This window comes from Hypanus sabinus, chromosome 20, assembly GCF_030144855.1.
Source record: "Hypanus sabinus isolate sHypSab1 chromosome 20, sHypSab1.hap1, whole genome shotgun sequence".
Classification (NCBI taxonomy): Eukaryota; Metazoa; Chordata; class Chondrichthyes; order Myliobatiformes; family Dasyatidae; genus Hypanus; species Hypanus sabinus.
In genome coordinates, this window is record NC_082725.1 from 41,710,487 (window position 1) to 41,735,460 (window position 24,974).

General features: G+C 39.8%; 1 protein-coding gene across 2 annotated transcripts in view; it reads left to right on the top strand.

The window, feature by feature from the left end:
* LOC132378686 (genetic suppressor element 1-like) overlaps window positions 1–24,974 on the top strand; it is a 255,016-nt gene that overhangs the window by 120,340 nt on the left and 109,702 nt on the right. For both annotated transcript variants that reach the window (XM_059945790.1, XM_059945791.1), the window contains exon 2: window positions 10,867–11,085. In XM_059945790.1, the coding sequence (XP_059801773.1) occupies window positions 10,867–11,085 (219 nt within the window). The remainder of the gene's footprint in view (window positions 1–10,866; window positions 11,086–24,974) is intronic.

The window sequence follows — 24,974 nt, forward strand, 5'->3', positions numbered from 1 at the left end:
TTGAGAATGAATGGGCTATCCTCAGTTTGGTAAGCTGTTACTTGCAGGTGTTAAGGTTTGGTCAGTACTGGAGCAGCAACTTTTCATAGTCAATGTCAATGATTTGATAAATGTGACTAGATGTCATGTTTCCATGTTAAAGATAGTAAACTAGTTGAGTTTGTGAGCACTGAGGGAAATGTAAAGAGGCTTTGAAGAGATTTGGACAAGCTGAATGAATGGGTGAGTGAGTGACAGCCAGAAGATAACATGAAAAAAAGTGAGGGTTATTCATTTTGGGGTACATAACAGATAAATAGAGTATCTGTTAAATGCTGAGAGGTTGAACAATGTTGATATTAATAGGACTTAGATGCAGTTTTACACAAGATACTAAAGTTGCTAGAGGCCAACTTGCCAGTGCATAAAGAGATAAAGAGGACAAGTCGTATGTTAACCTTTATTATTAGATGATTTGAAAATGTGACTGAAGTCGTCTTATTGCAATTATGTAGGTTTTTGGGAACACTGTACTTGCAGTATCATGTATTGTTTTGGTTTCCTAACTTGCCATAGAGAGAGAATTCAGCAAAGATTAACTCAGGAATGGCACATTTACATGCAAAATTGAGGAGACATATTTGTCAGGATTTAGATGAATGAAAGAGCATTTCATCAAAACGCGCAAAAGTTTTACCATGCTTAAGAGGCTAACTGAAAGGTGGATACTTTTCCTGGCTGAAGTGTCAAGGATAAGGAGGCCCAGTTCCAAAATAAGGTCAGGCAATTTCAGACTGTGATGAGGAGAAATGGTGAAACTTTAGAATTCTTTAACATGCAGGCCTGTGGAGACTCTATCATTGTATTCATTCAAAATACATTATCAATAGATTTCTATAAGGTTATGAAAATGGTGAGGTAGAAGATAAACCATGACATTGATGAGTAGTGGTGCCAGCTCAAAGGTTTGGATAGCATACAAATATGGATGTATATACAAATATACAAAGCAATTTATATTGCTTGTGTTCTTATATACCAAATTTGCAAAGTGTTTCAAATTGTGAAATTCAGTTGGAACCAAAGTTCCAAAGTGTACGTCTGTGCCAGTACCAAATTGCATATATAGCTTTCATATTTCCTTCTGCCATAGAAGGAAGGCCTTGAGCCCAAGAATTCCAAGTAATCTCTTATAAAAATATTATCAATCCCTTTCACAATTAATTTCCCTACAACAAGTTCTAGCAACATGCCCCTTCCCCCCCCCCACACACACACACTGATCTGCTTGCAGGTCTTAAAGGACACAATGGAAGAAGCTTCCTACCTTTGAGTAATTTAGAGTAGATAAAAACATACTAACCCACATGTAGTGGGAAGAGGGAGAAACTTTGAGAAGCGCACATAGTCAAAGAGAGAACGTGCAGTTTCCACATTGATGGCACAGTGGTCAGGATTAAATCCTTATCACTAGAGCTATGAGACTCTACATCACAGACCTCTACATCACACCAGCACTAGTTTCAAAACTCCCATAAGGACCACAGTCTTTAATGGTGAAGTTTAAAAATTGGACCTCTTGTTTGAGTTTGCCTGTGTAATGTTCTGTCTGTTTCAGTTTGTACTGTTATTTAGATTTTTGCAAGGTCTTGAAGCAGCTAACAGTTGGTTATGCACTTACCTGTTGTAAAGGACTCCTGCAGTGATGAGAGAAGGGAGGAAGAGTGTCCCCAATGCTTCAATAGGATCTGAATGGCTGGTGGAGAGCAGTGTTCACAGGCAGCATGTTCTTTGTTGAAAGGGGTCCACAGAAACCAATCAGCGTTACAACCACACATTCCTGGCAGGAGGTTGCCTGATAGGTGCCTGTAAAGAATAATATGACGCATATGTGGTTTAGCCTTTAGCACTTTGGGAAAGTCTGCATTGCTTTGAGTTACTGACCAGCAGTGTTCTTTGTCAGAAAGGGTCATCTTATTTATTTAGAGATACACCACAGAACAGGTCCTTCCAGCCGAAATGAGCTGCATTGCTCAGCAACTCACCTACATAACACTAGCCTAATCACAGGACAACTTACAATGGCCAGTTAACCGGTACATATTTGGACTGTCGGAAGAAGCAGCTGCACCCAGAGGAAATACACACGGTTATGAGGAGAACATACAAACTCCTGAAAGACAGCATTTGATTTGAACTCCAAACTCTGCTGCCCCGAGCTGTATAATATTGTGTTAACTGTTATGCTACTGTGGCACCCCTTAAAACTGCCCATAATGTAAGGATATTTAAATAGCTGATTGTCATGTACTGTATAAGCCCATTGGCTTTTCAGGCAAAGGTAATTGATGTAGCTCTTTCATTTATTCCGTGCATTCTGTGGGTTGTTCTCCTGGTACAACATTTAAGTAAATCCTTCAAGTAAATTCTGGCACCCCTGCAAATTGTCACTGGCTGGAAGTGTTATATAGCTTGTGTGAATAATTGATCATTTCCTCATTGCTTTAAAATACAGATCCTTCCAATAGAGAAAATGAATTCATTGATATAAAAGTGTGGACACTGTTTCAGATAAAATGCCCTTTACCATGAAAATAAATCTAATAGTTTTTATGTCATTAAACTCAAAAGGTGAGAGCATAAAAATGCTACATCAGTAGATCAACCAGTTGAAGCAACACCTTCAAATTCGGCATGTTTGTAATTTTAATAAAAACAGAAAATGTTTTAAAAACTCTGCAGATCAGGTCAGATTTCTAGCATCTTCAGTTTAAAAAAATATTTTATGTTGATTGGACTGGCCAATAACAACATTAATGAATATGCTCCTGATTCTGTAATATACGCTGCCCGCAATCCTTTCCAGTAACAGCAAATTCATTCCACAATTAAAAATACATAATTAAGCAACTGAAAATAACTGTTTGTCCTCTTTCCATGCACTTCGCCTACACATAGTAGGTGTATCATTCAATTCATTTAGATAACAGCATGATACCAGACTTTTCTACTCCTATGTAATATTAGAGCCTGTGTTACCACAGCACCATATCACTTTGTTCAACTTCTCGATGTGCTGAGGATTAAAGTGTCAAACATTCTGTTGATTAATACTCCAAACCCATAATCTTACTCTTTTTGACTTTTTAGTAGACATTGATAACATCTCTTAAATGATGAACCTTCAAAAAATATTCTTCACAATCTTGTTTTTGAAAGCAAATATGGTTAATTAAGAGCATTAATTGAATAGAAATTCAATTAAGAGCAAATAATTGAATAGAAGGGAATTCTGGTAGCTGATGCCATCGTACCAATCCTCTCTTCAAATACTACATGGATCCAGTCCCCATTTAGAGCACAATCTTGAACAAAAATATGCAGGGGCAGTCTCATCATATTCTTCTCTGCCAAATGAGGTCTGGACCGAGGATTTTCCAAATTTTTAGCTTCAATACTTAATTGAAATTCATTTTGCATAATGTTGACATTCTGGCTCTGAGTTTGAAGTTTGTAAATTCAAGCCATTTCATAAAGACTGAAGTACACAATTTGATCTGGTACTGAAAGTGCACTTCACCATGATAACCAAACTAGTTTTTCTTTATCAATAAATCTCAAAAGATAAGGTACATTTAATATTTGCTGTGTTTCCACAATGTATTGCTTAAAAAGTACTTCCTCATTTCAATCTAAAACAACTCTAATTTTAATTAATAAAGCAGTAATAATGCATTTGAGTGATATTGCAGCAATAAATAGTTCTTGTCACTGTGTATTCAAAAATAATTGCCACCATTTAACTGATAATTATTCTGATCAAAATCAAGTTGGTATAATGACTAGATTGAATAAAACTTAATAGAAGGGATGGTTGTGAAATATTTCTTTATAGAATACTTATATTGCTGATGGAGAATTAGATGTCATTATACTACTATAGAAATCTTATTGGCAAATATTTATCTGACTGGCAGAGAAATTAACCTACTGGCTGAATACCCTGCGATCTATTGTTTTATCAATACAAGGACCTGCCAACAATTGCCTGAAGTTGTAATCAAGAATGAGCAATTAGAGTGCCAAAATGTACTGGTTGCATTTAAGGTCAAATTATAATAATGAGAAGGTAGCCTCTCTATTTAATTTGTTGTTTGAAAATTAATTTAAATTAATATAAAGCAGAAAATCCTGGAAATGTTCAGTAGGTCACTCAGCATCTGCAGAGGGGAAGTTTATAACTGATATTCCTTATATGGAATTTATTGAGCCCTTGAGGAAAGGCCAAGGTGGAAGGCAATGATGCCGTGTATTTTAAGACAATGTGCTAATACAATAAAAAAAAATTGGCTTGAGGCATAGCAATAGGGGATGGAAGCATGAAATATCCAACTCAGAAATATTAAACAAGGAAATCTCAAAGATATGCTGCCTGTTAGCTTAATAAGCTATTGAAATTATTTCTACCAAGATGGCTGGTGTATGTATCAGGTGGATATTAACGGACATGTGAGAGAGAAAAGGGTTCAAGGAAATAAGTAGGGGAGTGGAACTGCTCTGAGAGCTGGCATAGAATCAATGAGCCAAGTGGCTTCTTTCTACATCAGAAGGAAATAAGGAACTTATTCTGCATATGCCTCCAGTCCTGGTGAGTGTTTCCAACAGTTTGTTTCCATTTACCAAAAGTTATTGTATTTTTAAGTTAAAATTGTATTTCTATGAGTTTCACTCATCCATTTCTTTTGAAGTTCTGTTTTATTCTGTTACGCCTGTAGGCGTTGAAGGCATTTATTCCTCAATCATTGAAAGATGTGCTTAAAGCAGAATGAGATTGATAGAAGTTTGATTTTCTAGATCAAGCTTACAACCAGGGAGCACACCTGATGACTTAACTTAGTCATACAAATTTCCATTTTTCATACACTGAAGATCAGAGGTTACTTTTATGTGGCAACATTTAGCAGTAAGTATGGAAGCATATTACAAAACTCTGATTCACAGTCCGGGTTAATATAGGGTTTTTATAAAAGCTACACTATTACATGTTGTAATTTGAAGATGATTGTAACCCTATAAGATTCCAAAGCAGTTTAACTATTACTATGTTAGACAACTGGAGACTAAATATTTTTGAAATTATTTATTTCTTTTTTTATTGATTTCAATTTTCACTTTTGTTTCTTGTTCACTTAGATCTATGTTCTTCAGAATGCTTGTGAGCAGAAATTTTAATTAGTTCTGTTCACCTTCCTTCAAAGGGCAGAATTACTCATAGAATAAGATACTCAATGCATGCCTTTTTTCCCAGAACTGGGGGTAAGATTTGGGTATCAGGGTGGAAAATTAAAGGTTTAACTCACATATACATGAGATTCTGCAGATACTGGAGTTCCTTCAGTATCTTTGTATTTTGTTACGAGAGGTTTAGCTACTGGCTTTTCCAAGAATGTTAAACTTGAACAATTTCCAATGACAGTTTAATAGAATAATTATCAAATCACTTGTTCATCTTTTGTGGCATTGTAACGTCTAACGACTTCTTCAGGTAAGAATGAGCATGTCTTAGTTTACAGCCATAATTAAGTGCCAATGTTCAGGAAATGCAATTTAGTCTTATTTTAAAATTAAATTACAAATTTTTTTATATATTGGCAAGAAGGTTGTGTTTGCCGTTGTGACCACTTCTATCAAAAGAAACCTACCTAAGTGCTTCTAACAGCTATCCATAGTGGAAAAAGTTGGTAGAAGTGTAACCAGACATAAAATTTAATATTAATAAAAGATGTAGAATCTTAAGAGTCAACAATGTGATCATCTGAGAAAACTGTATTGAATAATTCTGAATCTATCTGTAAAATTTCCAGTAATGTATACTGAAATAGTTTAAAATATAAATGCAATGGGCTCAGTTTCTGGGTTTAAAATACATTTAAGGAGTTTAATAATTGTCCAGTCGGGTACATTGATAACAGTTCATCCAGTATTTTGTGTGTGATGCAAAAAATAGTACTTGATTTTAGGTGAGTGAAGATAGGAACTGTAAGAAAATTGAAGGAACAGGTTATTCCACCTTCAGCAGGTTAATAATGCATTAAAGCAAGGTTGCAATAATAGCATGAATATTGGACTCAGAAGATAAGAAGGAAACATCTAATATTTGAAAGCACACTACTTATCGGGAAGAGTGCAGATTCAGAACTGAAACATTATCCCTTTTTCTCTTCTTATAGATGCTGTCTGACATACTAAGTATTTCTTGCATTTTCTGTTTTTATTTCAGATATCTAATGTTTATATTTTGATAGATTCCATAACCGAGTTATCCATTGCAGATATAAACTTTCACATTTGTTGCTTTTGGGAATCCCAAAACTTTTCAATGAGAATTGAAAGCTTTCTATTTTTATTTAATGAAAGGGGAACAAATTTTATTCCAGATGTACAACCAAAACATAGAATACGAGAAAGTTTAAAATGAATCTGAGTCTTCATTTGTACAAGAAATAAATGGAGGTATCAGTTAAAAAGTCTCACAGTGCTCCAGGGTTATTACAGTTTGAGCCCTCATAATCAACTGCTGCTTATCTTCAGATGAATAAAGGAATGAGGCATTAAGCATGGCCTTGGTTTGCCAATCAGCTGGTTCAGCTCTGCAATTGAACCATAGAACACTACAGTATAGAAATCAGGCCATTTGACCCCTCCAGCCCATGTCAAAACTTTATTCCGCTAGTCCCATTGACCTGCACCCAGTCCATAACCCTCCAGACCTCTCCCATCCATGTATCTATCCAATTTATTCTTAAAACTTATGAGTGAGCCCGCATTTACCAGATGGCAGCTCATTCCACACTCCCACCACTCTCTGAGTGAAGAAGTTCCCCCTAATGTTCCCCCTAAACCTTTCCCCTTTCACCCTAAAGCCATGTCCTCTCATATTTATCTCTCCTATGTGGAAAGAGCCTACTCGCATTTACTCTGTCTATACCCCTCATAATTTTGTAAACCTCTATCAAATCTCCCTTCATTCTTCTATGCTCCAAGGAATAAAATTCTAACCTGTTCAATCTTTCCCTGTAACTCAACTTCTGAAGACCCGGCAACATCCTAGTAATTCTTCTCTGCACTCTTTCAATCTTACTGATATCCTTCCTATTGTTAAGTGACCAGAACTGCACACAACACTCCAAATTTGACCTTTTGAATATACAACCTCACCATAACATGTCAACTCATATACTCAATACCTTTATTTATGAATGCCAGGATGGCAAAAGCCTTCTTTACAACCCTGTCTACCTGTGATGCCATTTTCAGGGAATTATGTATCTGAACTCCCAGATCCCTTTGTTCCTCCACACTCCTCAGAGCCCTACCATTTACTGTGTATGTCCTACCTTGATTTATCCTTCCAAAATGCAACACCTCACACTTGTCTGCATTAAATTCCATCTGCCATTTTTTGGCCCATTTTTCCAGTTGGTCCAGATCCCTCTGCAAACTTTGAAAGTGATGCACCATCAATAACTCACACTGAGACGTAAGGCGAGATATCGGCTTTTATTGACTGGAAGAAGGAACCAGGAGTGAGTGTCTATCATACAATGTCCTGGAGACTGAGGCCGAGCGTCGGGCCTCAGATCTCCTTTATACAGGGGGACTGTGGGAGGAGCCACAGGAGCAGTCAGCAGGGGGCGTGTCCCGACAGGCACATAGTTCACCACAGAAAGCCTTCCTCACTGTCCACAATGCCTCCAATCTTAGTGTCATCAGCAAACTTGCTGGTCCAATTTACCACATTATCATCTAGATCATTGATATAGACAACAAATAACAATGGTCCCAGCACAGATCCTTGAGGCACACCACTAGACCCAGGCCTTCAGTCTGAGAAGCAATCATCCGCTACCACTCTCTGTTTTCTCCCACACAGCCAATTTAAAATCCACTCCGTGGATACCTAGTGTCTGAACCTTCTGAACTAACCTCCCATGTGGGACCTTGTCAAAGGCCTTACAAAAGTCCATGTATACAACATCCACAGCCTTTTGTTCATCTACTTTCTTGGTAACCTCCTTGAAAAACTCTACAAGATTCGTTAAACACGATCTACCATGCACAAAGCCATGCTGACTATCCTTAATCAGCCCTTGGCTGGCCAAATACTTGTATATCCGATCTCTCAGAACACCTTCCAATAATTTACCTACTACTGATGTCAGGCTCACCGGCCTGTAATTACCTGGTTTACTTTTGGAGCTTTTTTTAAACAACGGAACAACATAAGGACATTTTAGATATTTCTGCCAGGGCTCCTGCAATTTCTACACTAGTCTTTCTAAAGATCTGAGGAAGTATCATGTCAGGCCCGAGGGATTTAACTACCTTTATTCACTGTAAGGCAGCAAGCACCTCTTCTTCTTTAATCTCTATATGTTCCATGACACTACTGCTTGTTTCCCTTCCTTCCATATATGCTATGCCAGTTTCCTGTGTAAATACTGATGCAAAAAAACGTTTAAGATCTGCCCCATCTCATTAGGCTCCACACATAGATGACCACTCTGATCTTCTAGGGTTCCAATTTTGTCCTTTAGTATCCTTTTACTCGTAATATACTTGTAGAAACCCTTCGGGTTTACCTTCACATTATTTGCCAAAGCAACCTCATGTCTTCTTTTTGCCTTCTTGATTTCCTTCTTTAGTACTTGCTTACATTTTCTATACACTTCAAGTACCTCATTTGTTCCTTGTTGCCTATACCTACTATACACCTCTCTCTTTTACTTAACCAGATCACCAATATCCCTTGAAAACCAAGGTTCCCTATGCCTGTTAACTTTGTCTTTAATCCTGGCAGGAACATGCAAACTCTGAACTCTCAAAATTTTGCTTTTAAAGGCCTTCCACTTACTGAATGCATCCTTGCCAGAAAACAATTTATCCCAATCCACTCTTCCTAGATCCTTTCTCATTTCCAGAAAATTGGCCCTTCTCCAGTTTAGAACCTGAACTCAACCAGACCTATCCTTATCCATAATTAACTTGAAACTAATGACATTATGGTCACTGGACCCAAAATGTTCACCTGCACGTACTTTTGTCACCTGACCTGTTTGGTTCCCTAACAGGTGATCAAGTATTGCATCCTCTCTCGTAGGTACCTCTACATATTGATTTAGAAAACTTTCCTGAACACATTTGACAAACTCCAAGCCATCTAGCCCTTTCACAGTGTGGGAGTCCCAGTCAATATGTGACAAGTTAAAATCCCCTACTATTACAACTTCCTGTTTCTTACACTGGTCTGTTATCTCTACAGATTTGCTCCTCCAATTCTCTCTGACTATTGGGCGGTCTATAATACAAAACTATTAGTGTGGTCACACCTTTCCCGTTCCTCAGCTCCACCCATATGGTCTCTGTAGACAAGCCCTCCGGGCTGTCCTGTGTATGCACAGCTGTGATATTTTCCCTGACTAGTAATGCCACTCTTCCCCCTTTCATCCCTCCCCCTCTATCATGTCTGAAACAACAGAACTCCTGGAACATGAAGCTGCCAGTCCTGCCCCTCCTGCAACAAGTCTCACTAGTAGCAATAATGTCGTAATCCCACATGCCAATCCACACCCTAAGCTCACCTGCCTTACTTACAATACTCATGGCATTGAAATAGATGCACCTGTGAACATTTCTATCATGTACAAACCTTTGATTTCTATCTATACAAGTAGCCCTCGCATGACTTTTATCCTACTCCACCTCACTATCTGCTCTAACACTCTTGTTCCCCTCCCCCTGTAAATCTAGTTTAAACCCCCCAGAGCAGCACTAACAAATCTACCTGCAAGGATGTTAGTCCTCCTCCAGTTCAGGTGCAAACCGTCCTGTCAGAACAGGTCCCACCTTCCCTGGAACAAAGCCCAATTGTCCAGAAACATGAAGCCCTCCCTCCTGCACCATCTCCTTAGCCACGTAATTAGCTGCATTATCTTCCTATTTCTGGCCTCACTAGCACGTGGCACTAGGTAGCAATCCTGAGATTGCAACTCTGGAGGTCCTGTCCTTCAACTTTGCACCTAACTCCCTAAACTCTCTTTGCAGGACCTCCTCCTCCTTCCTATCCACGTCATTGGCCCCTACATGGACCACAACATCTGGCTACTCACCCTCCCTCTTGAGAATATTGAGAACTCTATCTGAGATATCGTGGACCCTGGCACCAGGGAGGCAACAGACCATCCAGGATTCTCGATCTCTCCCACAGAACCTCTTATCTGTCCTACCTAAATATCGAATCCCCTATCACTACTGCTCTCCTCTTTTCCTTCCTTCCTTTCTGAGCTCAGGGTCCAGTCTCAGTGCCAGAGACGCGACCACTGCAACTTGTCCCTGGTAAGTCGTCCCCACAGTATTCAAAACAGTATACTTATTGTTGATGGGATCGGGTACAGGGGTGCTATGCTCTTTCTGTCTATTCCCCTTCCCTCTCCTGACAGTCACCCAGCTGCCTGCCTCCTGACTTTTAGGGGTGACTGTCTCCCTGAAACTCCTGTCTATTTCTGCCTCTGACTCATGAATGACCCAAAGTTCATCCAGCTCCAGCTCCCTAACTCTGTTTGTCAGGAGCTTGGATAATTTTTTGTATCTGCTTAATAATAGCAAGTTTGAAATTGCTGTAGATTTGTAAAAATTGCTGTAAAAAAGGGAATAGTTTTAAAAACAGCATAGCTGCATGAGAGGATTGCTCTATATAACATTGCAATCTTGATTAAGACTGTAGTACATGAGCAAAGAAAAACTATGCTTTGATCAAGTGTATTGAATAAGTTTCATTGAAGAATTTTAGGATTTTGAATAAGGGTGTTATGTTGTGATTGTCTGCAGGAATGAGCCATGAACCAAAGTCATCTGCCCTGAGTATAATCTCAGCAACACAGAGGACCACAGCAACTGTTAATCCCTTAACTGCTTCCGCACTGAATGGACCAGTTGTCAGAAATGACAATCAAACAGGTCATGGGACCCCAAACATCCGAGGAGGTCATACAGCTAGCTTTGCTGCAGCCCTTCGAAAACTGGCCAAGCAAGCAGAAGAACCAAGAGGTATAGTCAGCAGTAGTAGCAATCTAACAAACTTTACACTCCTTTAAATTCAAAGGACCTTGCATGCATTGTGGAGAGATCTAGATGGGCTACCATTGCCTAATTATGCTTTGCCCAAGCAGGAAAATTTGTTTTATTTTGCTTAAAGTTCTTAAAATGCAACAAGTGAATAAATTGCATAGTTAGAATGAAATTAAACAGAATTGTCAACTGCTTTGCAATAGTCCAAAAACAGAGATAGAATTGTTAAAGACTTTGATTTTTTGATGGTGCTAAAGCAACTTAACTGATAGCAACCTGAATTTATATAATGCTTTTAAGGGAAAATACATACTAAGATAGTTTACACTTAGGAATGTAGAGAAGTGCATCTAGAGAAATACTTGGGGATGAATCATAAAGTTTAGAACATGAGAGCTAGAGAGAATGCAGAAAAACAGCTGTAATCAGAAAATGTGGAGCATTCAGGAAGAACTATAGAGCTTTGGGAATAAGTAGAGCTGGATTTAGACAAATCCTGGGGTTGGTAAGGGTTGCAATGGAAACTGGACACCGTGCTTTCTGTCAGTAAATATAGGTCAGAAATTGGAAGATTTGGAAAGAGGAAGATGGGAGAATTCTGAGATATTTAGTACAGATGGTAACTGTGGCACTTCCGGAGGTTAATGGGAGAATAGCTGAGATGGAGCTGCAACACTTTGAATGATATCAATCAACTGAATTTTGGCAAAGTAATGACCACTAAATGATGTGAAACTGGATTGTAGGAGGTTCAGAGAAACATGAAGTGAATGGGGATGAATCACCCTACTGTGTGTCTGGAAAATGCAACAGTGTTCTATGGTCTAAATTGGGCTCAGGAAAGTAGTGGGGGTATACAGAAATGGAGGAGAAAAGACAGTTGAGGCAGCCAAGAGGATAACCTGAACTATGGAATTGGATGGACAGGAGTTCCTAGCCCAAGAGATGAAATTGGCATTCATGAGAAGAAAATGAGGAATAAATGTTCCTGCAAAGATCACAGTAATCAGTGTAATTAATATTTGGCTAAGAATTAGAAAAAGGTCTAAATGGAAAAATCTAATAGGATTGGTAATATAGAATGTAGGTCTTTAGTCCTTACTGTCATTAAAAAATTAGGTTGTAATATATAATGAAAATGCTGGATTTTCTAGAACATTTATGTAACATATCACAGCATTTCCTTGGAAAATTTAACTCCCTTCAAATGTCAAATACACTGTGGTAGAACTTGTGACTGTGAATTTCCCACTATTCTGAGGCTGTGCCCTCTGATCCTAGACTCCCCCACTATAGGAAACATCCCTTCCATATCCACTCTATCTAGGCCTTTGAATATTCAATAGGTTTCAGTGAGATCCCCCTCATTCTTTTAAACTCCAGTAAGTACAGGCCCAGAGCCATCAAATGGTCCTCAGTTATTAACCCTTGAATTCACAGAATCATTCTCCTAAACCTCCTCTGGTCCCTCTCCAATGCCAGCACATCTTTTCTTTGATAAGGAGCCCAAAATTGCTCACAATACTCTAAGTACAGTCTGACCAATGCCTTATAAAGCTTTAGCATTATATCCTTGCTTTTATATTGTGGTCCTCTTGAAATGTGAACAGTACATCTGCCTTTCTTACCACCAACTCAACCTGCAAGTCTGTCCCAAATTGTTTTTAAACTATATCAATTTAGTTGCACTCCCCATATCTTTCTGTATAATTTTTCTTTTCATGTCATGGATCAATTAAAAATGTTTGGAAATGCTTGTTGATTCTTGTCTCTTTCACAGCTGATTTGCATCAACAGTTTATACTGAAAATCCCACTAAACCTATCTTTAAGAAAACCATGGCTAATCAGAGAGGATTACTAAAGGGTAAAAGCAATAATGACGACATAATAATCCACAGTGAAAGAATCAGTAACAAATCAACAGAAATTAGATAATAACAATCCAGTCTTAGTACCTGATATTAAGCATATACAGTGGATTCTGGTTAATTGGGCGATTGGTTAATCAGGACCACTGCTTATTAGCAAAAACTAATTGTGAAAATAGTGGGATTCCCTTTGTTTATTTAGGACACTCTACTGCTTTAATTGGGGCATTAGACTGTTGCCAAACAGTTTCTAACTAACGCAAACACGAGGAGATCCTGCTGGGAGACCGTTTCGCTGAACACCTACGCTCTGTCCGCCAGAGAAAGCTGGATCTCCCAGTGGCCACACATTTTAATTCCATGTCCCATTCCCATTCTGATATGTCTATCCATGGCCTCCTCTACTGTCAAGATGAAGCCACACTCAGGTTGGAGGAACAACACCTCATATACCGTCTGGGTAGCCTCCAACCTGATGGCATGAACATTGATTTCTCTAACTTTTGTTAATGCCTTTCCTCCACTTCTCACCCCATCCCTTATTTATTTATTTATCTCTCCTCCCCCACCCCCTTTTTTCCTTGTTCTCGCTCTTTTTTTTCTCACTCTGTCCCTCTCACAATCACTCCTTGCCTGCTCTCCCTCTGGTGCTCCCCTACCCCTTTCTTTCTCCCTAGGCCTCCTGTCCCATGATCCTCTCCCTTCTCCAGCTGTGTCTCACTTTTGCAAATCACCTTTTCAGCTCTTAGCTTCATCCCCCCACCCCTGTCTTCTCCTATCATTTTGGATCTCCCCCTCCCCCTCCCACTTTCAAATCTCTTACCATCTCTTCTTTCAGTTAGTCCTGACGAAGGGTCTCAGCCCAAAACGTCGACTGTACTTCTTCCTATACATGCTGCCTGGCCTGCTGCGTTCCACCAGCATTTTTGTGAGTTTCTAACTGACGTCAGTTGTGTGTGCTTGTATGATCTTTAGACACTATACAGTGCTTAGAGTGAACATTTTTTAATAGAGTCAATTGTGCATATTTGTGTTTAAAAAGAAATGATTCAAGGACTCTTCATCTCATGTTCTTGATATATATAGCTATTTATTGTTACATTTTTACTTTTTTCAGCTCAAGCTGGTAAAACCTCAGGTATGAGCATAATCAAGCTCAATCATTTCTCAATTACGTGGAATTTTCAATCTATTCTAGTGGTTTTTAGTATTGTGGTTTTCTGAAGATTTACATAAATATTGATGTGTAGGCCTAATCATTTAATGCTATTGCATAGTGACTTTGGAATGACACCAGTTGTAGATGTTACTATTGGGACAATCTGTACCTTGTTCATGTTCCATAGTCTTTCAATTTCTTCTTTTAATTCAGCATATTTCTGGTGTTTTTCACTAACTGATTTCTGTGTGTTTGGAATGGCTATATCTATTAAGTAAGTTGTCCTTGCTTCTTTTTATCCTGTAATATTACATTCAGATAGTTAACATGGATTGTCCTATCTGTCATACTGGGTTATTCGTAATATAATTTTTAGGACTTTGAAACTGGATTAGGCTTGTATTTATAGTAATGTATGGCACCTTTTAAGGGTTTGTATTTTAAAGCAAGAATATTCTTATTTTATATAATAATATTATTTAATATTATTATATAATATTATTTTATGAGCTTGTATTTTAAAGCAAGAATATCATTTGCCATTTGATTTTGCCTGTGTCAGTAATCAGATTAACTTAAACTGCTGCAAGATCCTGTTAAGTGTTAGATTGTTTCTGGTTTCTCTTGGCATTTTCTGCAGTTATTGTCTTACTACTACTATTGCTATTCTTATTTTTTTTTCATATTCGTATTTGCACAGTTTGTTGTCTTTTGCACATTGATTGCCCTGTTGAGAATGGGTTTTCATTGATTCTATTGGGTTTCTTGTATTTACTGTGAATGCCTGCAAGGAAATGAATCTCAGGCTTGTATACAGTGACATATATGTACTATGATAATAGGCAGTAAGACAATTCAGAACTGTTTTGCTCACTGCAGTGTCAAACCAGAAATGGCCAAGAGTAAAAATTAAACAATTCCACTACTTCAAGTTAGGAACTACAAAGAATTTGAAAGTATCAGTAATCACCTTAATATTGCCTTTGAACCACACTGAACTCTCACCTGTGGCTCCAGGTAGCTGTTTGCATGAGACAGCGGTCACAACCCTTTATATGGCTTTGATGGGCAGGCTAAATTAAGTGAGGGTAGCCAGCAGATCACATACCCAGTGAGATGAGGACATGCATGTGGTAGCATGTCAAATCAGCTGTGACGGACTGGGCGGATGAGATCTGCGGCGATATGCAACCGCCAGGAAGGCAGTACTGCAATGCTATACGGAGAGCGAAAGGCATGACGATGCACGGAACAGGTCATGGTCATCCTTTGCAACCAGGGAAGACCCCATTTGTGATGTCTACTTGTACCACTGGGCCTGGACATTTGAGGTCGAGAGAGTGGAGTTGCCCCAGTACAACAGCTCTTCTATTTTCAAAATTCTCTTACACAGGTTTCCTGTCATCATCAGGTACAACAGACAATCACCAATAGTATTGGTAGAGTTCTAATGTTTCTGTATTTCATTCAAATACATAATTTGTTATTCAGTTCGACAGTAGTTTGTCTTTGTGATATGTTTTTTTTACCAATGTCAATGAAACCTGAGCTAATTCGGGCAGCCATTTAATTGGATCAAGATGTGCTGGTCCTGATGTGTCCCAATTAACTGGAATCCACTGTATTGATGATAAATATTTCTTCAGATATTGTGTGTACTGCTGTCCTGGAAACCTGAAGTCAATAAAGAAAACACCAGAAATAACCAGCTACAGACAGCAAAAGTGAAGGGGAAAATAGTGTTAGCATTTCCAATGACATTTCATCAGAATTGAGGTAAGTTAGAAATGAAGCAAGTTTTAAGATGCAGGGAAAGAACCAAGGGATAGAATTTAATTGTATGCAGGAGTGGTTGGATGATAAAGGAGTAAAAGTAAAAGTCAATAAGATTCTACTTGAGGTGAAAATTGGAATAATTATTTGAAATTTCCAAAGGAATGTGGAAGGAAGACTGGAAATCAGAAATACATAGTCTGGAAATGTTATTTATTAAAAATTATTAAGATCACCATGGAGTCCAAAATGTTGAAAGTGATGTGCACTCGTAGAACTTACTGGTATCATTAACATTGAAATTTGTTGAAAGAGCATATAGGGCTGGTCCGATTAAGGGTTAGAGTGAGAAAAAGAATTAAAATGACAGGTGACTAGAAACTCAGACTCATACAGACTGAACAAGAATGTTGTGGTGTGTGGTTACCTAGTCTTCATTTTGTCTCCCCTCAGTAACTGAGGTCACATTGGTAACAGTTAATATAATATTTTGAGTTTTAAACAAGTGCATTAATTATTACTTATTCCCATAAGAATATATGGAGCTTTGGACCCTGAGCTCATCATCTGTCCTTGACTAGTTGATCTTTCTGATGCTGTGAGAGACATCACTGCGACTGCTTGGAAAACCCTATGACAAGGAAGTTGATCATCAGTGTATTGTAGATCTTGATAGAGAGAGCGTCCAACCATTAGAGTACAGATCTTCCTCAGCATTTCAGATATCTCTCTAAAGACTGTGTTGAAAAACCTGAACCTGATAATACATTGTTCATCAGAGAGGTCCACATACAGTGCTGTGCCTTTGAAGGTTCTATAACAGTAGACCCTCCACAGATAGGAACATTATGTTGTACCTGTTTAAACTTGAAGTTCCCTAGTTGTGCCTCCTAATGTTTACAGTATGACTTTTTAGAACATAGTCAGTATATCACAGGAGCAGGCTTTTTGGCCCACAGTATCTGTACCAAGCATTATACCAAATTAAACTATTCCCTTCTGCCTGCACACGATCCTATCATTCCATTCCCTATGTATTTATGAGCCTGTCTAAATCATTTTAACACAATTATCATAGCTGCTTCCCCCACCATTCCTGCACTGTGTAATAAACTTGCCCCACTTATCATCCTCTCATCTTATAACGATGACCTCTAGTATTCAACATTTCTATCCTGGGAAGACAATTCTGCCTTATCTATGCACTCATATTTTAAAGAAAACATCTGATCAAGTCTCTCCTCAGGCTCCAGTGCTCCTAATTTGTCCAGCTGTGATGGTAGTAGATTTGCTCACCATGAAGTTCTAAACTCAAACCCAGACATTAAGCTTGATCTGATATAGATAACTCTTAGCAAATCACAAACAAGCAATACTGGAATCCAAGCAACACACACAAAATGCTGGAGGAACATGGAAAAAAGTATACGGGCTGAAACGCTTCAGCAGAATTGGAGAAAAAAAGATGGGTAGACTTAAGGGTGGGGGTGAGGGGAGGGAGAACCATGAGGCAATAGCTGAAACCAGGAGGGGAGAGAGATGAAGTGAAGAGCTGAGAAGTTGATTGGTGAAAGAGATACAGGGCTGGAGAAGGGGGAATCAAATAGGAGAGGACAAAAGGCAACGGAAAGAAAAGGAGGAGGAGCACAAGAGGGAGGTGATGGGCAGGCAAGGAGATAAGGTGAGAGGGAAAAGGGGATGGGGAATGGTGAAGGGGAGTGGGGAGGGGGGGCATTACGCGGAAGTTGAGAAACCAATGTTCATGCCAACAGATCGGAGGCTACTCCGACGGAATATAAGGTGTTGTTCCACCAACCTGAATGTAGCCTCACCGTGACAGTACAGGAGGCCATGGATTGACATATCGAAATGGGAATGGGAAGTGATATTAAAATGGGTGGCCACTGGGACATCCAGCTTATTCTGGTGGACAAAGCATAGGTGCTCGGCGAAACGATCTCCCAATCTACATCAGGTCACACTGATAAATAGGAGGTCACACCAGGAGCACCGGACAGACTCAGAATGTGACCCCAACAGACTCACAGGTGAAGTGTCACCTCACCTGCAAGGACTGCTTGGGGCCCTAAATGGTAGTGAGGGAAGAGTTGTAGGGGCAGGTGTAGCACTTGTTCCTCTTGCAAGGATAAATGCCAGGAGGGAGATCAGTGGGGAGGGACGAATTGACAAGGGAGTCACATAGGGCGCTATCCCTACAGAAAGCAGAAAGTTGGGGGGAAGGGAGGGAGGGAGGGAAGGATGTGCTTGATGCTGTGTATTGCTTAGCTAGCTGTTAGAACAATTTTGGGTTTAGCATATTTACATTTAGCAAATGATTTTGGCTACCATTCTTCACATCTGAATGAGTATGTATTGGGGATTTAATTTGGAGTGCAGCTCTGAACAATGGGTTCCTAAAATCCACGAATCTCAGACCAGACAATGCTGATTAAAGTTCACTTGGATGTCTCTGGTGTACATGTGAAGAGGGAGGTGTGAAGTTTGTATGTAGTTTCAAAGGAGACATTGTCTATACTTTGTAAATGTGGAATTGTCCTTCGATGTCTAGCTTATAAAATACCAAGGCTTTCGTTGGGCTAAAAGTGGCTAAAAGGGGGTACTCTCACTAAATGGAGGTTATACTGTAACCACCAATCTTCAAAGATTAGCTCACTTCCCTATTTATTCTCTACTGTGAGTTTAACTGCCAACATGGGAAGAAAGTGATTGTCAACATTTCAGGTCAAATCCTTGTACCCCAAAACATCGATAATTTTTTTCCTCCCACAGGATCTGCATAAACAACTGTAATCCTCCAGCACATTATTTGTTGCTCCCAATTCCATCATTTACAGTCTCTTATGTCTCCAAGTTTGTCCAACCTGGCCTTGTATCTGACACCTTCTAATCCAGGCAGTATGTTGGGAACGCAAACACGAGGAAATCTGCAGATGCTGAAATTCAAGCAACGCACACAAAATGCTGGTGGAACGCAGCAGGCCAGGCAGCATCTGTAGGAAGAAGTACAGTCGACGTTTTGGGTCAAGACCCTTGGTCTCGGTCTGAAACGTCGACTGTACTTCTTCCGATAGATGTTGCCTGGCCTGCTGAGTATGTTGGGAAATCGCTTCTGCATTCTTCCTGTAATGGGGCAACTGGAACTACATGCAGTACTCCAAGTAAGGCCCTAGGTAAATTTTATACAACTGCATCTTAGCTTTTTGGCTGTTACACTCTGTGCCTCTAATGATAAAGACAAGGATGCCAAACCCCAAGAACCCTCTATACCTTAATTCTGTCAACTCTAAGGGTCTTGCCGTTAACTGGATACTTTAAAGGACATAAATTTAACAAGTCCAATAATGAAATTGTGATTGTTTAATGAATGTCATAAGCTACACCAAAAAGCTCAAGTTTTCCTCAGTAAGGGAGGAAACTACTGTCACTGTTAGGTGTACAATCATTGATAGGAAAAGATTGAATTACACTGAGAATTCCTAGTCCAATATTTTGATTGTGAAATTACACCTGAAAATAATCACAAGCATGATCCAATTCAGATTGCAAGCGTACTAAAATGCAAGAAAATAGGCAAAAGAGTAAGTCACCTGTAGCCCTTCAAGCCTTCCTAGTCATTTAATATGATCATGGCTGATCTATCTAGTATACAGTAGCATCTTCCCTGTGTCCTCAATTCCCTGATCTTTCAAAAATGTATCTATCTCACGATCAAGCTTTCACAACTATTTGGTGTAGAGAATTCTAATGATTCATTTCTCTCACAGAAGAAATTTCTGTGCACCTTGGATTTAAATGACTCCTCATTTATCTTGAAACTATGTCCCCTTGTTAGAGACTCATGAACTAGTGACATTTCACCATCTACCCTGTCAAGCCACCTTATTCTTCAGGAATTATCCCAGTAAAAATTGTTTTTATGAACAATTTATGTATAAAACAAATTACTAATTGCTCTATTATTAAAGCCATGTGGTGCAGCATATCTGTTTCTTGAGTTGCCATTTGGAAGGAAATAAATGGAACAATGAGGTGAGTTCTGAGCTTGACTGGTGATCACTTTCATGGAAGTTCTCCGGAAGTGAATAAATGAAAGGATTCTTATTGAACCAAGCATTAGTGACTTTGAAGTATCATTGAATACAGAAATACATTTCTACACGATATTAGGAAACTGTGCTGCCATACCATTGCTGTCATGTCACATAACAAACTTGGAGAATGTTGCCAGAGGATTTGTTGGAACGGAGTCAACACTTGGTGGCCCTTTTGTCATTAAACAGTGACAGCATCGTCTAATCTACAGGTACAATGAAAAGCAATGTGTGTCAGAATTATTAGAGTCCCACTGAGACCCATAATAAAATGTCTACAAACTGTGTAAGTACAGTAGTTGCAGGTCATTATTGTTCACCTTAACTGTTACTAAATTTACCCCCTTTTATATTTATCTATAGTACAGTTTTCTTCTGCTCTTTCAAATTTAACATGTATTTTCCCCGCCCCATTTGTAGATCCTGAGCACTTTAAAAATTCATAATTATAAATTATGCCAATAATTCTTAATTTCATTTTGAAAGCAGGCAGTGTTATGTAGAAAGGATAACAGAGAAAATGTGCTGAAATTTTTCTCTGATATGGTTGCCTTCCAAAAGGACACTTGAGAGAAAAATATGCAGGATTATGTAGAATGAGGAGTGGAATCGGTCTGACAGTTTTTATTCTATCAGAACATTGCAGGCTGAAAATCTCCTGGCTGTTTAAGAAGTTCTGTAAACAGCTTGCTCATTTAATACTTCAAATCAATACAACATTAAACTGATTGTCTAATATAGGGGTCACCAACCTTTTTTGCACCTTGGACCAGTTTAATATTGACAATATTCTTGCGAACCGGCCTACGAGCGGGGGGGTTGGGGTTGGTGTTAAACACGACCGGACTACAGCGATACTCGAGGGGGTTCCTTATGTCCAGTCTATTCCGCAATTTAGTCTACGTGGCTATCAGCACTTGCTTCTGTCCCGCTTGCTCACGTTTTTTCTGCTCAAAAAACTCAACGGGTTTGTCTTTAAGTGCAGGGTGCGTTGACTCAAGGTATCGAAGCAGTTTTGAGGGCTTCATTGCCTCATTAGCCAGCCTCCGGACCCAAACTCCAGCTTCCCACCCGTCCGCCACGAGATGCCTTGGCCAGGTGCAGCTAGTCATGGGTGGGGTGAGAGAACAAGGTCAGGGCCAGAGGCCCCTGTACCGGGGCCGCAGTGGTCGCAGTCCAGAGAGAGCGACCGAGTGAGGAGTGCGACAGGGTTCGTGCCCGCCCCCCTTGTAGGATCTATCGGCCGACAAAAGTTTGTCTCGAGGGATGACTTTCAGTAGATCGCAGTGAGGTAGCTGCTCTTCTACTTACGAAACCCTGAGCCCGAATTAGGTCATCCGCAAATATTTCAGCACCGGGTTCACCACAAACATTCGGTGTGCTAAACAGGTTTAGAGGCAGCGCCCATCTGTCCGAGCTCCAGGCCAGTAGCAACGGCACTTCCCGCTGGCTGCATGAGGTGGCCGGTTACCTAAGACCAACCAGTGATCCCTGGTACGAGGGCATCACTGCGTTTAAGTGACTGATGACCTCGCGTGCGTTCAAGTTCAACGGTGGGCATGACAGGGAATGAGGAAATGTGCAGCTGACTCATATCGTTTCATGTCGCCAAATCATATCGTTTCCTCGCATATTGAACCCAGTCAGTAGGACTTCTGTCACTTGGCTCTCAGTAGGAGCTGGTCAAAAAGTTATGATTCTAGTCAGAGTCAACAATAGTAAACCTCCCTGTAGTTTAGACTAGAAGCTAGCTACATGGCGCTACTGCCTATGTATTTCCCTGACTGAAATAAGGCTTTGATGTTCATCTGTAGACTGGTGGATATTGATAGCTTTCACACGTTTTCGACAGAACAAAAGAAAATTGTATGATTTTCTTTTCCTGTCTTAACCTGAGCTCCTACCCATGAGGATGATCACAGTGAATATCTGATATTTCTCTGAAAATTTGTATTTTCCATACCAATTTTGTCACTTAGTTTAACAAACATACTAATTTAAACTAGTGAATACAGCCAAAGCTCTGTATATTGATAAGAACAGATGGGAAGCAGTTAAGTGCAGATAATCTACATGTAAAGCAAAACTGAGCATTAACTGTGCTGTTAGGAAAGAGCTGTTTTTTAATCACTATTTGCATCTAATACTCATGATCAAATCTAATAGCGTATACTGTATCAGACCTTTAGCTGTTCCTGCAGTTCTTGAGATTTTCATTTGCTGTTCCTCCCTAATGAAGTATTATTTTGGTGAATTGACAGCGTTAAGAGACATCTCAATTGATAATGTTTGGTTTGCTCTATGTCACTGTGTATGTTTGGGTGCATGTGTGAACATTTGTATGCACATGTGTGTACATTTCTGAATGATCTCTGAACACTAGCCTGCTATTCCTCCTTTGCACTATTTATTTTTTTTATTGTAGCTTGTAATTTTTTATGTCTTGCATTGTACTGCTGCCACAAAACAACAAACTTCACAACATATATCAGTGATAATAAACCTAACTGATTGAAAACTGGGATCAGGGGGTGAAGAGGAGTGGTAATGGCTGAGGAGAGGGGAGTATTGGGGCGTTCAGGGAAAGTGGGGTGAGAGGAAGATGAAGTCTCTGAGGACCTAAGAATTGGTGGTTGCACCTAAGAGATACAGGATTGCAGAGGTGGTGGGGAAGGGGTTTCCAGCAGCAGCACGTAAAGTCCCAGATGCTGTTGGTCAAGGGCAAGGCTGGAGTTGGAGGTTGTACAATAGGTACTTTGAAGGTGTCCAACATCACTTGAACCCTCATTGATGATCCTAGAGTCTAGGTTATGAATCTGCTCAGGATTGTTAGAACCATAGAAGTTGGCAGCAATGATCACGGTCTGGGGATATCATGGCTGCCAGCACTGGAGACAGCAGTTTCTGTAGTCTGTATCCAGATAATCTTCCAGTCTTTGCTGGATGTGACGAAGGGGAAGAACCAGAGATTGAAAGTGTGGATCTAATGGAGGATAAGGTATCTGACAGGTGTAGTGCAGGCAGTGGAGCGAGAATACCGGAGTTGTGGAAGTGACTGGATAGAGTCCCCAGGTACCTTGTCATGGCAGAAAGCATGATGCATAGAACACGGCGGGAGAAGCAGCAGGGAATTACATTCGGTTGGCCACATTTGATGGGCTAAGTCTTGTGCATGCCCAGTACCACACTCCCTAAACAGAAACTCTATTCTGTTTCTGTTGTATAAGTCATTGGTGAGACCACACTTGGAATATTGTGTACAGTTTTGTTCATACTGTTATAGAAAAGATGTCAAGCTGGAGAAGGTACAGAATACATTTTTGAGAATGTTGCCTGGATTAGATGGTTTGTGTTATAGGGAGAGGATGGCCAAGCCAGTACTTTATTCTGTAAAGGAGAATGAGAGTACACCTCATTGAAATTTATAAAACATGAGGGTATGGATGGATAAGGTAGATGGTCATAATCTTTTCCACAGGGATGAGGAGTCCAAAACTAGAAAGTACAAATACAGGATAAGAAGGGAGAGATTTAAAAGAGACCTGAGAGGTAATTTCTTCACACTAAGGTAGTTTCTCACTACAGAGAATAGTGAGTACCTGGAAAGAGCTGCCAGAGGAAGTGGTCAAGGCAAGTGAAATTGCAATATGTAATTGACATTTGGATAGGTACATGGAGGGAAGAGTTTTGGAGGGTTATGGGCCGAACATGGACAACTGGGAATAGGAGTCAGCATAGGCTAGTTGGACTAAAGGGTCTGTTTTTGTGCTATTTTACTCTATGACTCATAGAGAAGGTTCAAATATCAGAGGTGCAGTGTAAGTCCTCATGCAAGAATCCCAGAAGGTTAATTTACAGGCTGAGTTTGTGGTAAAGAAGGCAAATGCGATGTTGGCATTTATTTCAAGGGGAATAGAATGTAAAAGCAAAGAGATAATGCTGAGCCTTTATAAGACATTAGTCAGGCTGCACTTAGAGTATTGTCAACAGTTTTGGGCCCCATATCTCAGAAAGGATGTGCTGTCATTGGAGAGAGTCCAGAGGAGGTTCACGAGGGTGGTTCCAGGAATGAAGGGGTTAACATATGAGGAGCATTTGGCAGTTTTGGGCCTGTACTCACTGGAATTTAGAAAAATTTGAGGGGGGATCTTATTGAAACCTAACCACTGTCTAAAGGACCAGATAGGGTGGATGTGGAGGGAATGTTTCCTATGGTGGCGGCATACAGAACTAGAGGGCACAGTCTCAAAACTGAGGGGTGACTCTTTCGAACAGAGGTAAGGAGGAATTTTTTAGCTGGAGAGTAGTAAATCTGTGAAATACTCTGCCATAAACTGTAGTGGAGGCTCAGTCCATGCGTATATTTAAGGCAGAAGTTGATCATTTCCTGATCAGTCAAGGCATCAAAGAATATGGTGAGGGGGCCGGTGTATGAGGTTGAGCGGGATCTGGGATCAGCCATGATGGAATGACAGAGCAGATTTGATGGGCTAAATGGCTTAATTCTGTTCCTATATCTTATGGTCTCTAAATTCAGCCACAGCAAGAGATTACCAGGAAGACAGAGAAAATGTTTAGAGGTTATTCTCATCGTGTCCTCAGAATTGCTGGCCAATAACTGCGCAAAGTGGAGAAGAAACATATTCATGATGATGTCGAGAAGCATGCATCAGGAACACACAGATCTCGTGTAAGTGGGAGGACAGATCACCCACTCACCTGTTCTGCTAGTCATCACTTGCCCCATTTTTAGATCTGCAGTCCTGTATTGGCTTCAGTAACTGACTCTGACACACTAAACTTGAGTGGAAGCAAGCCATTCTCAAGTAAGAGAGTGTGTGTGTGTGTGTGTGTGTGTGTGTGTGTGTGTGTGTGTGAGAGAGAGAGAGAGAGAAAGAGAAAAAGAGATAAGAGGGAAATTTTACACGTGGTTTCACGAGTAGAAGCTGTTTCT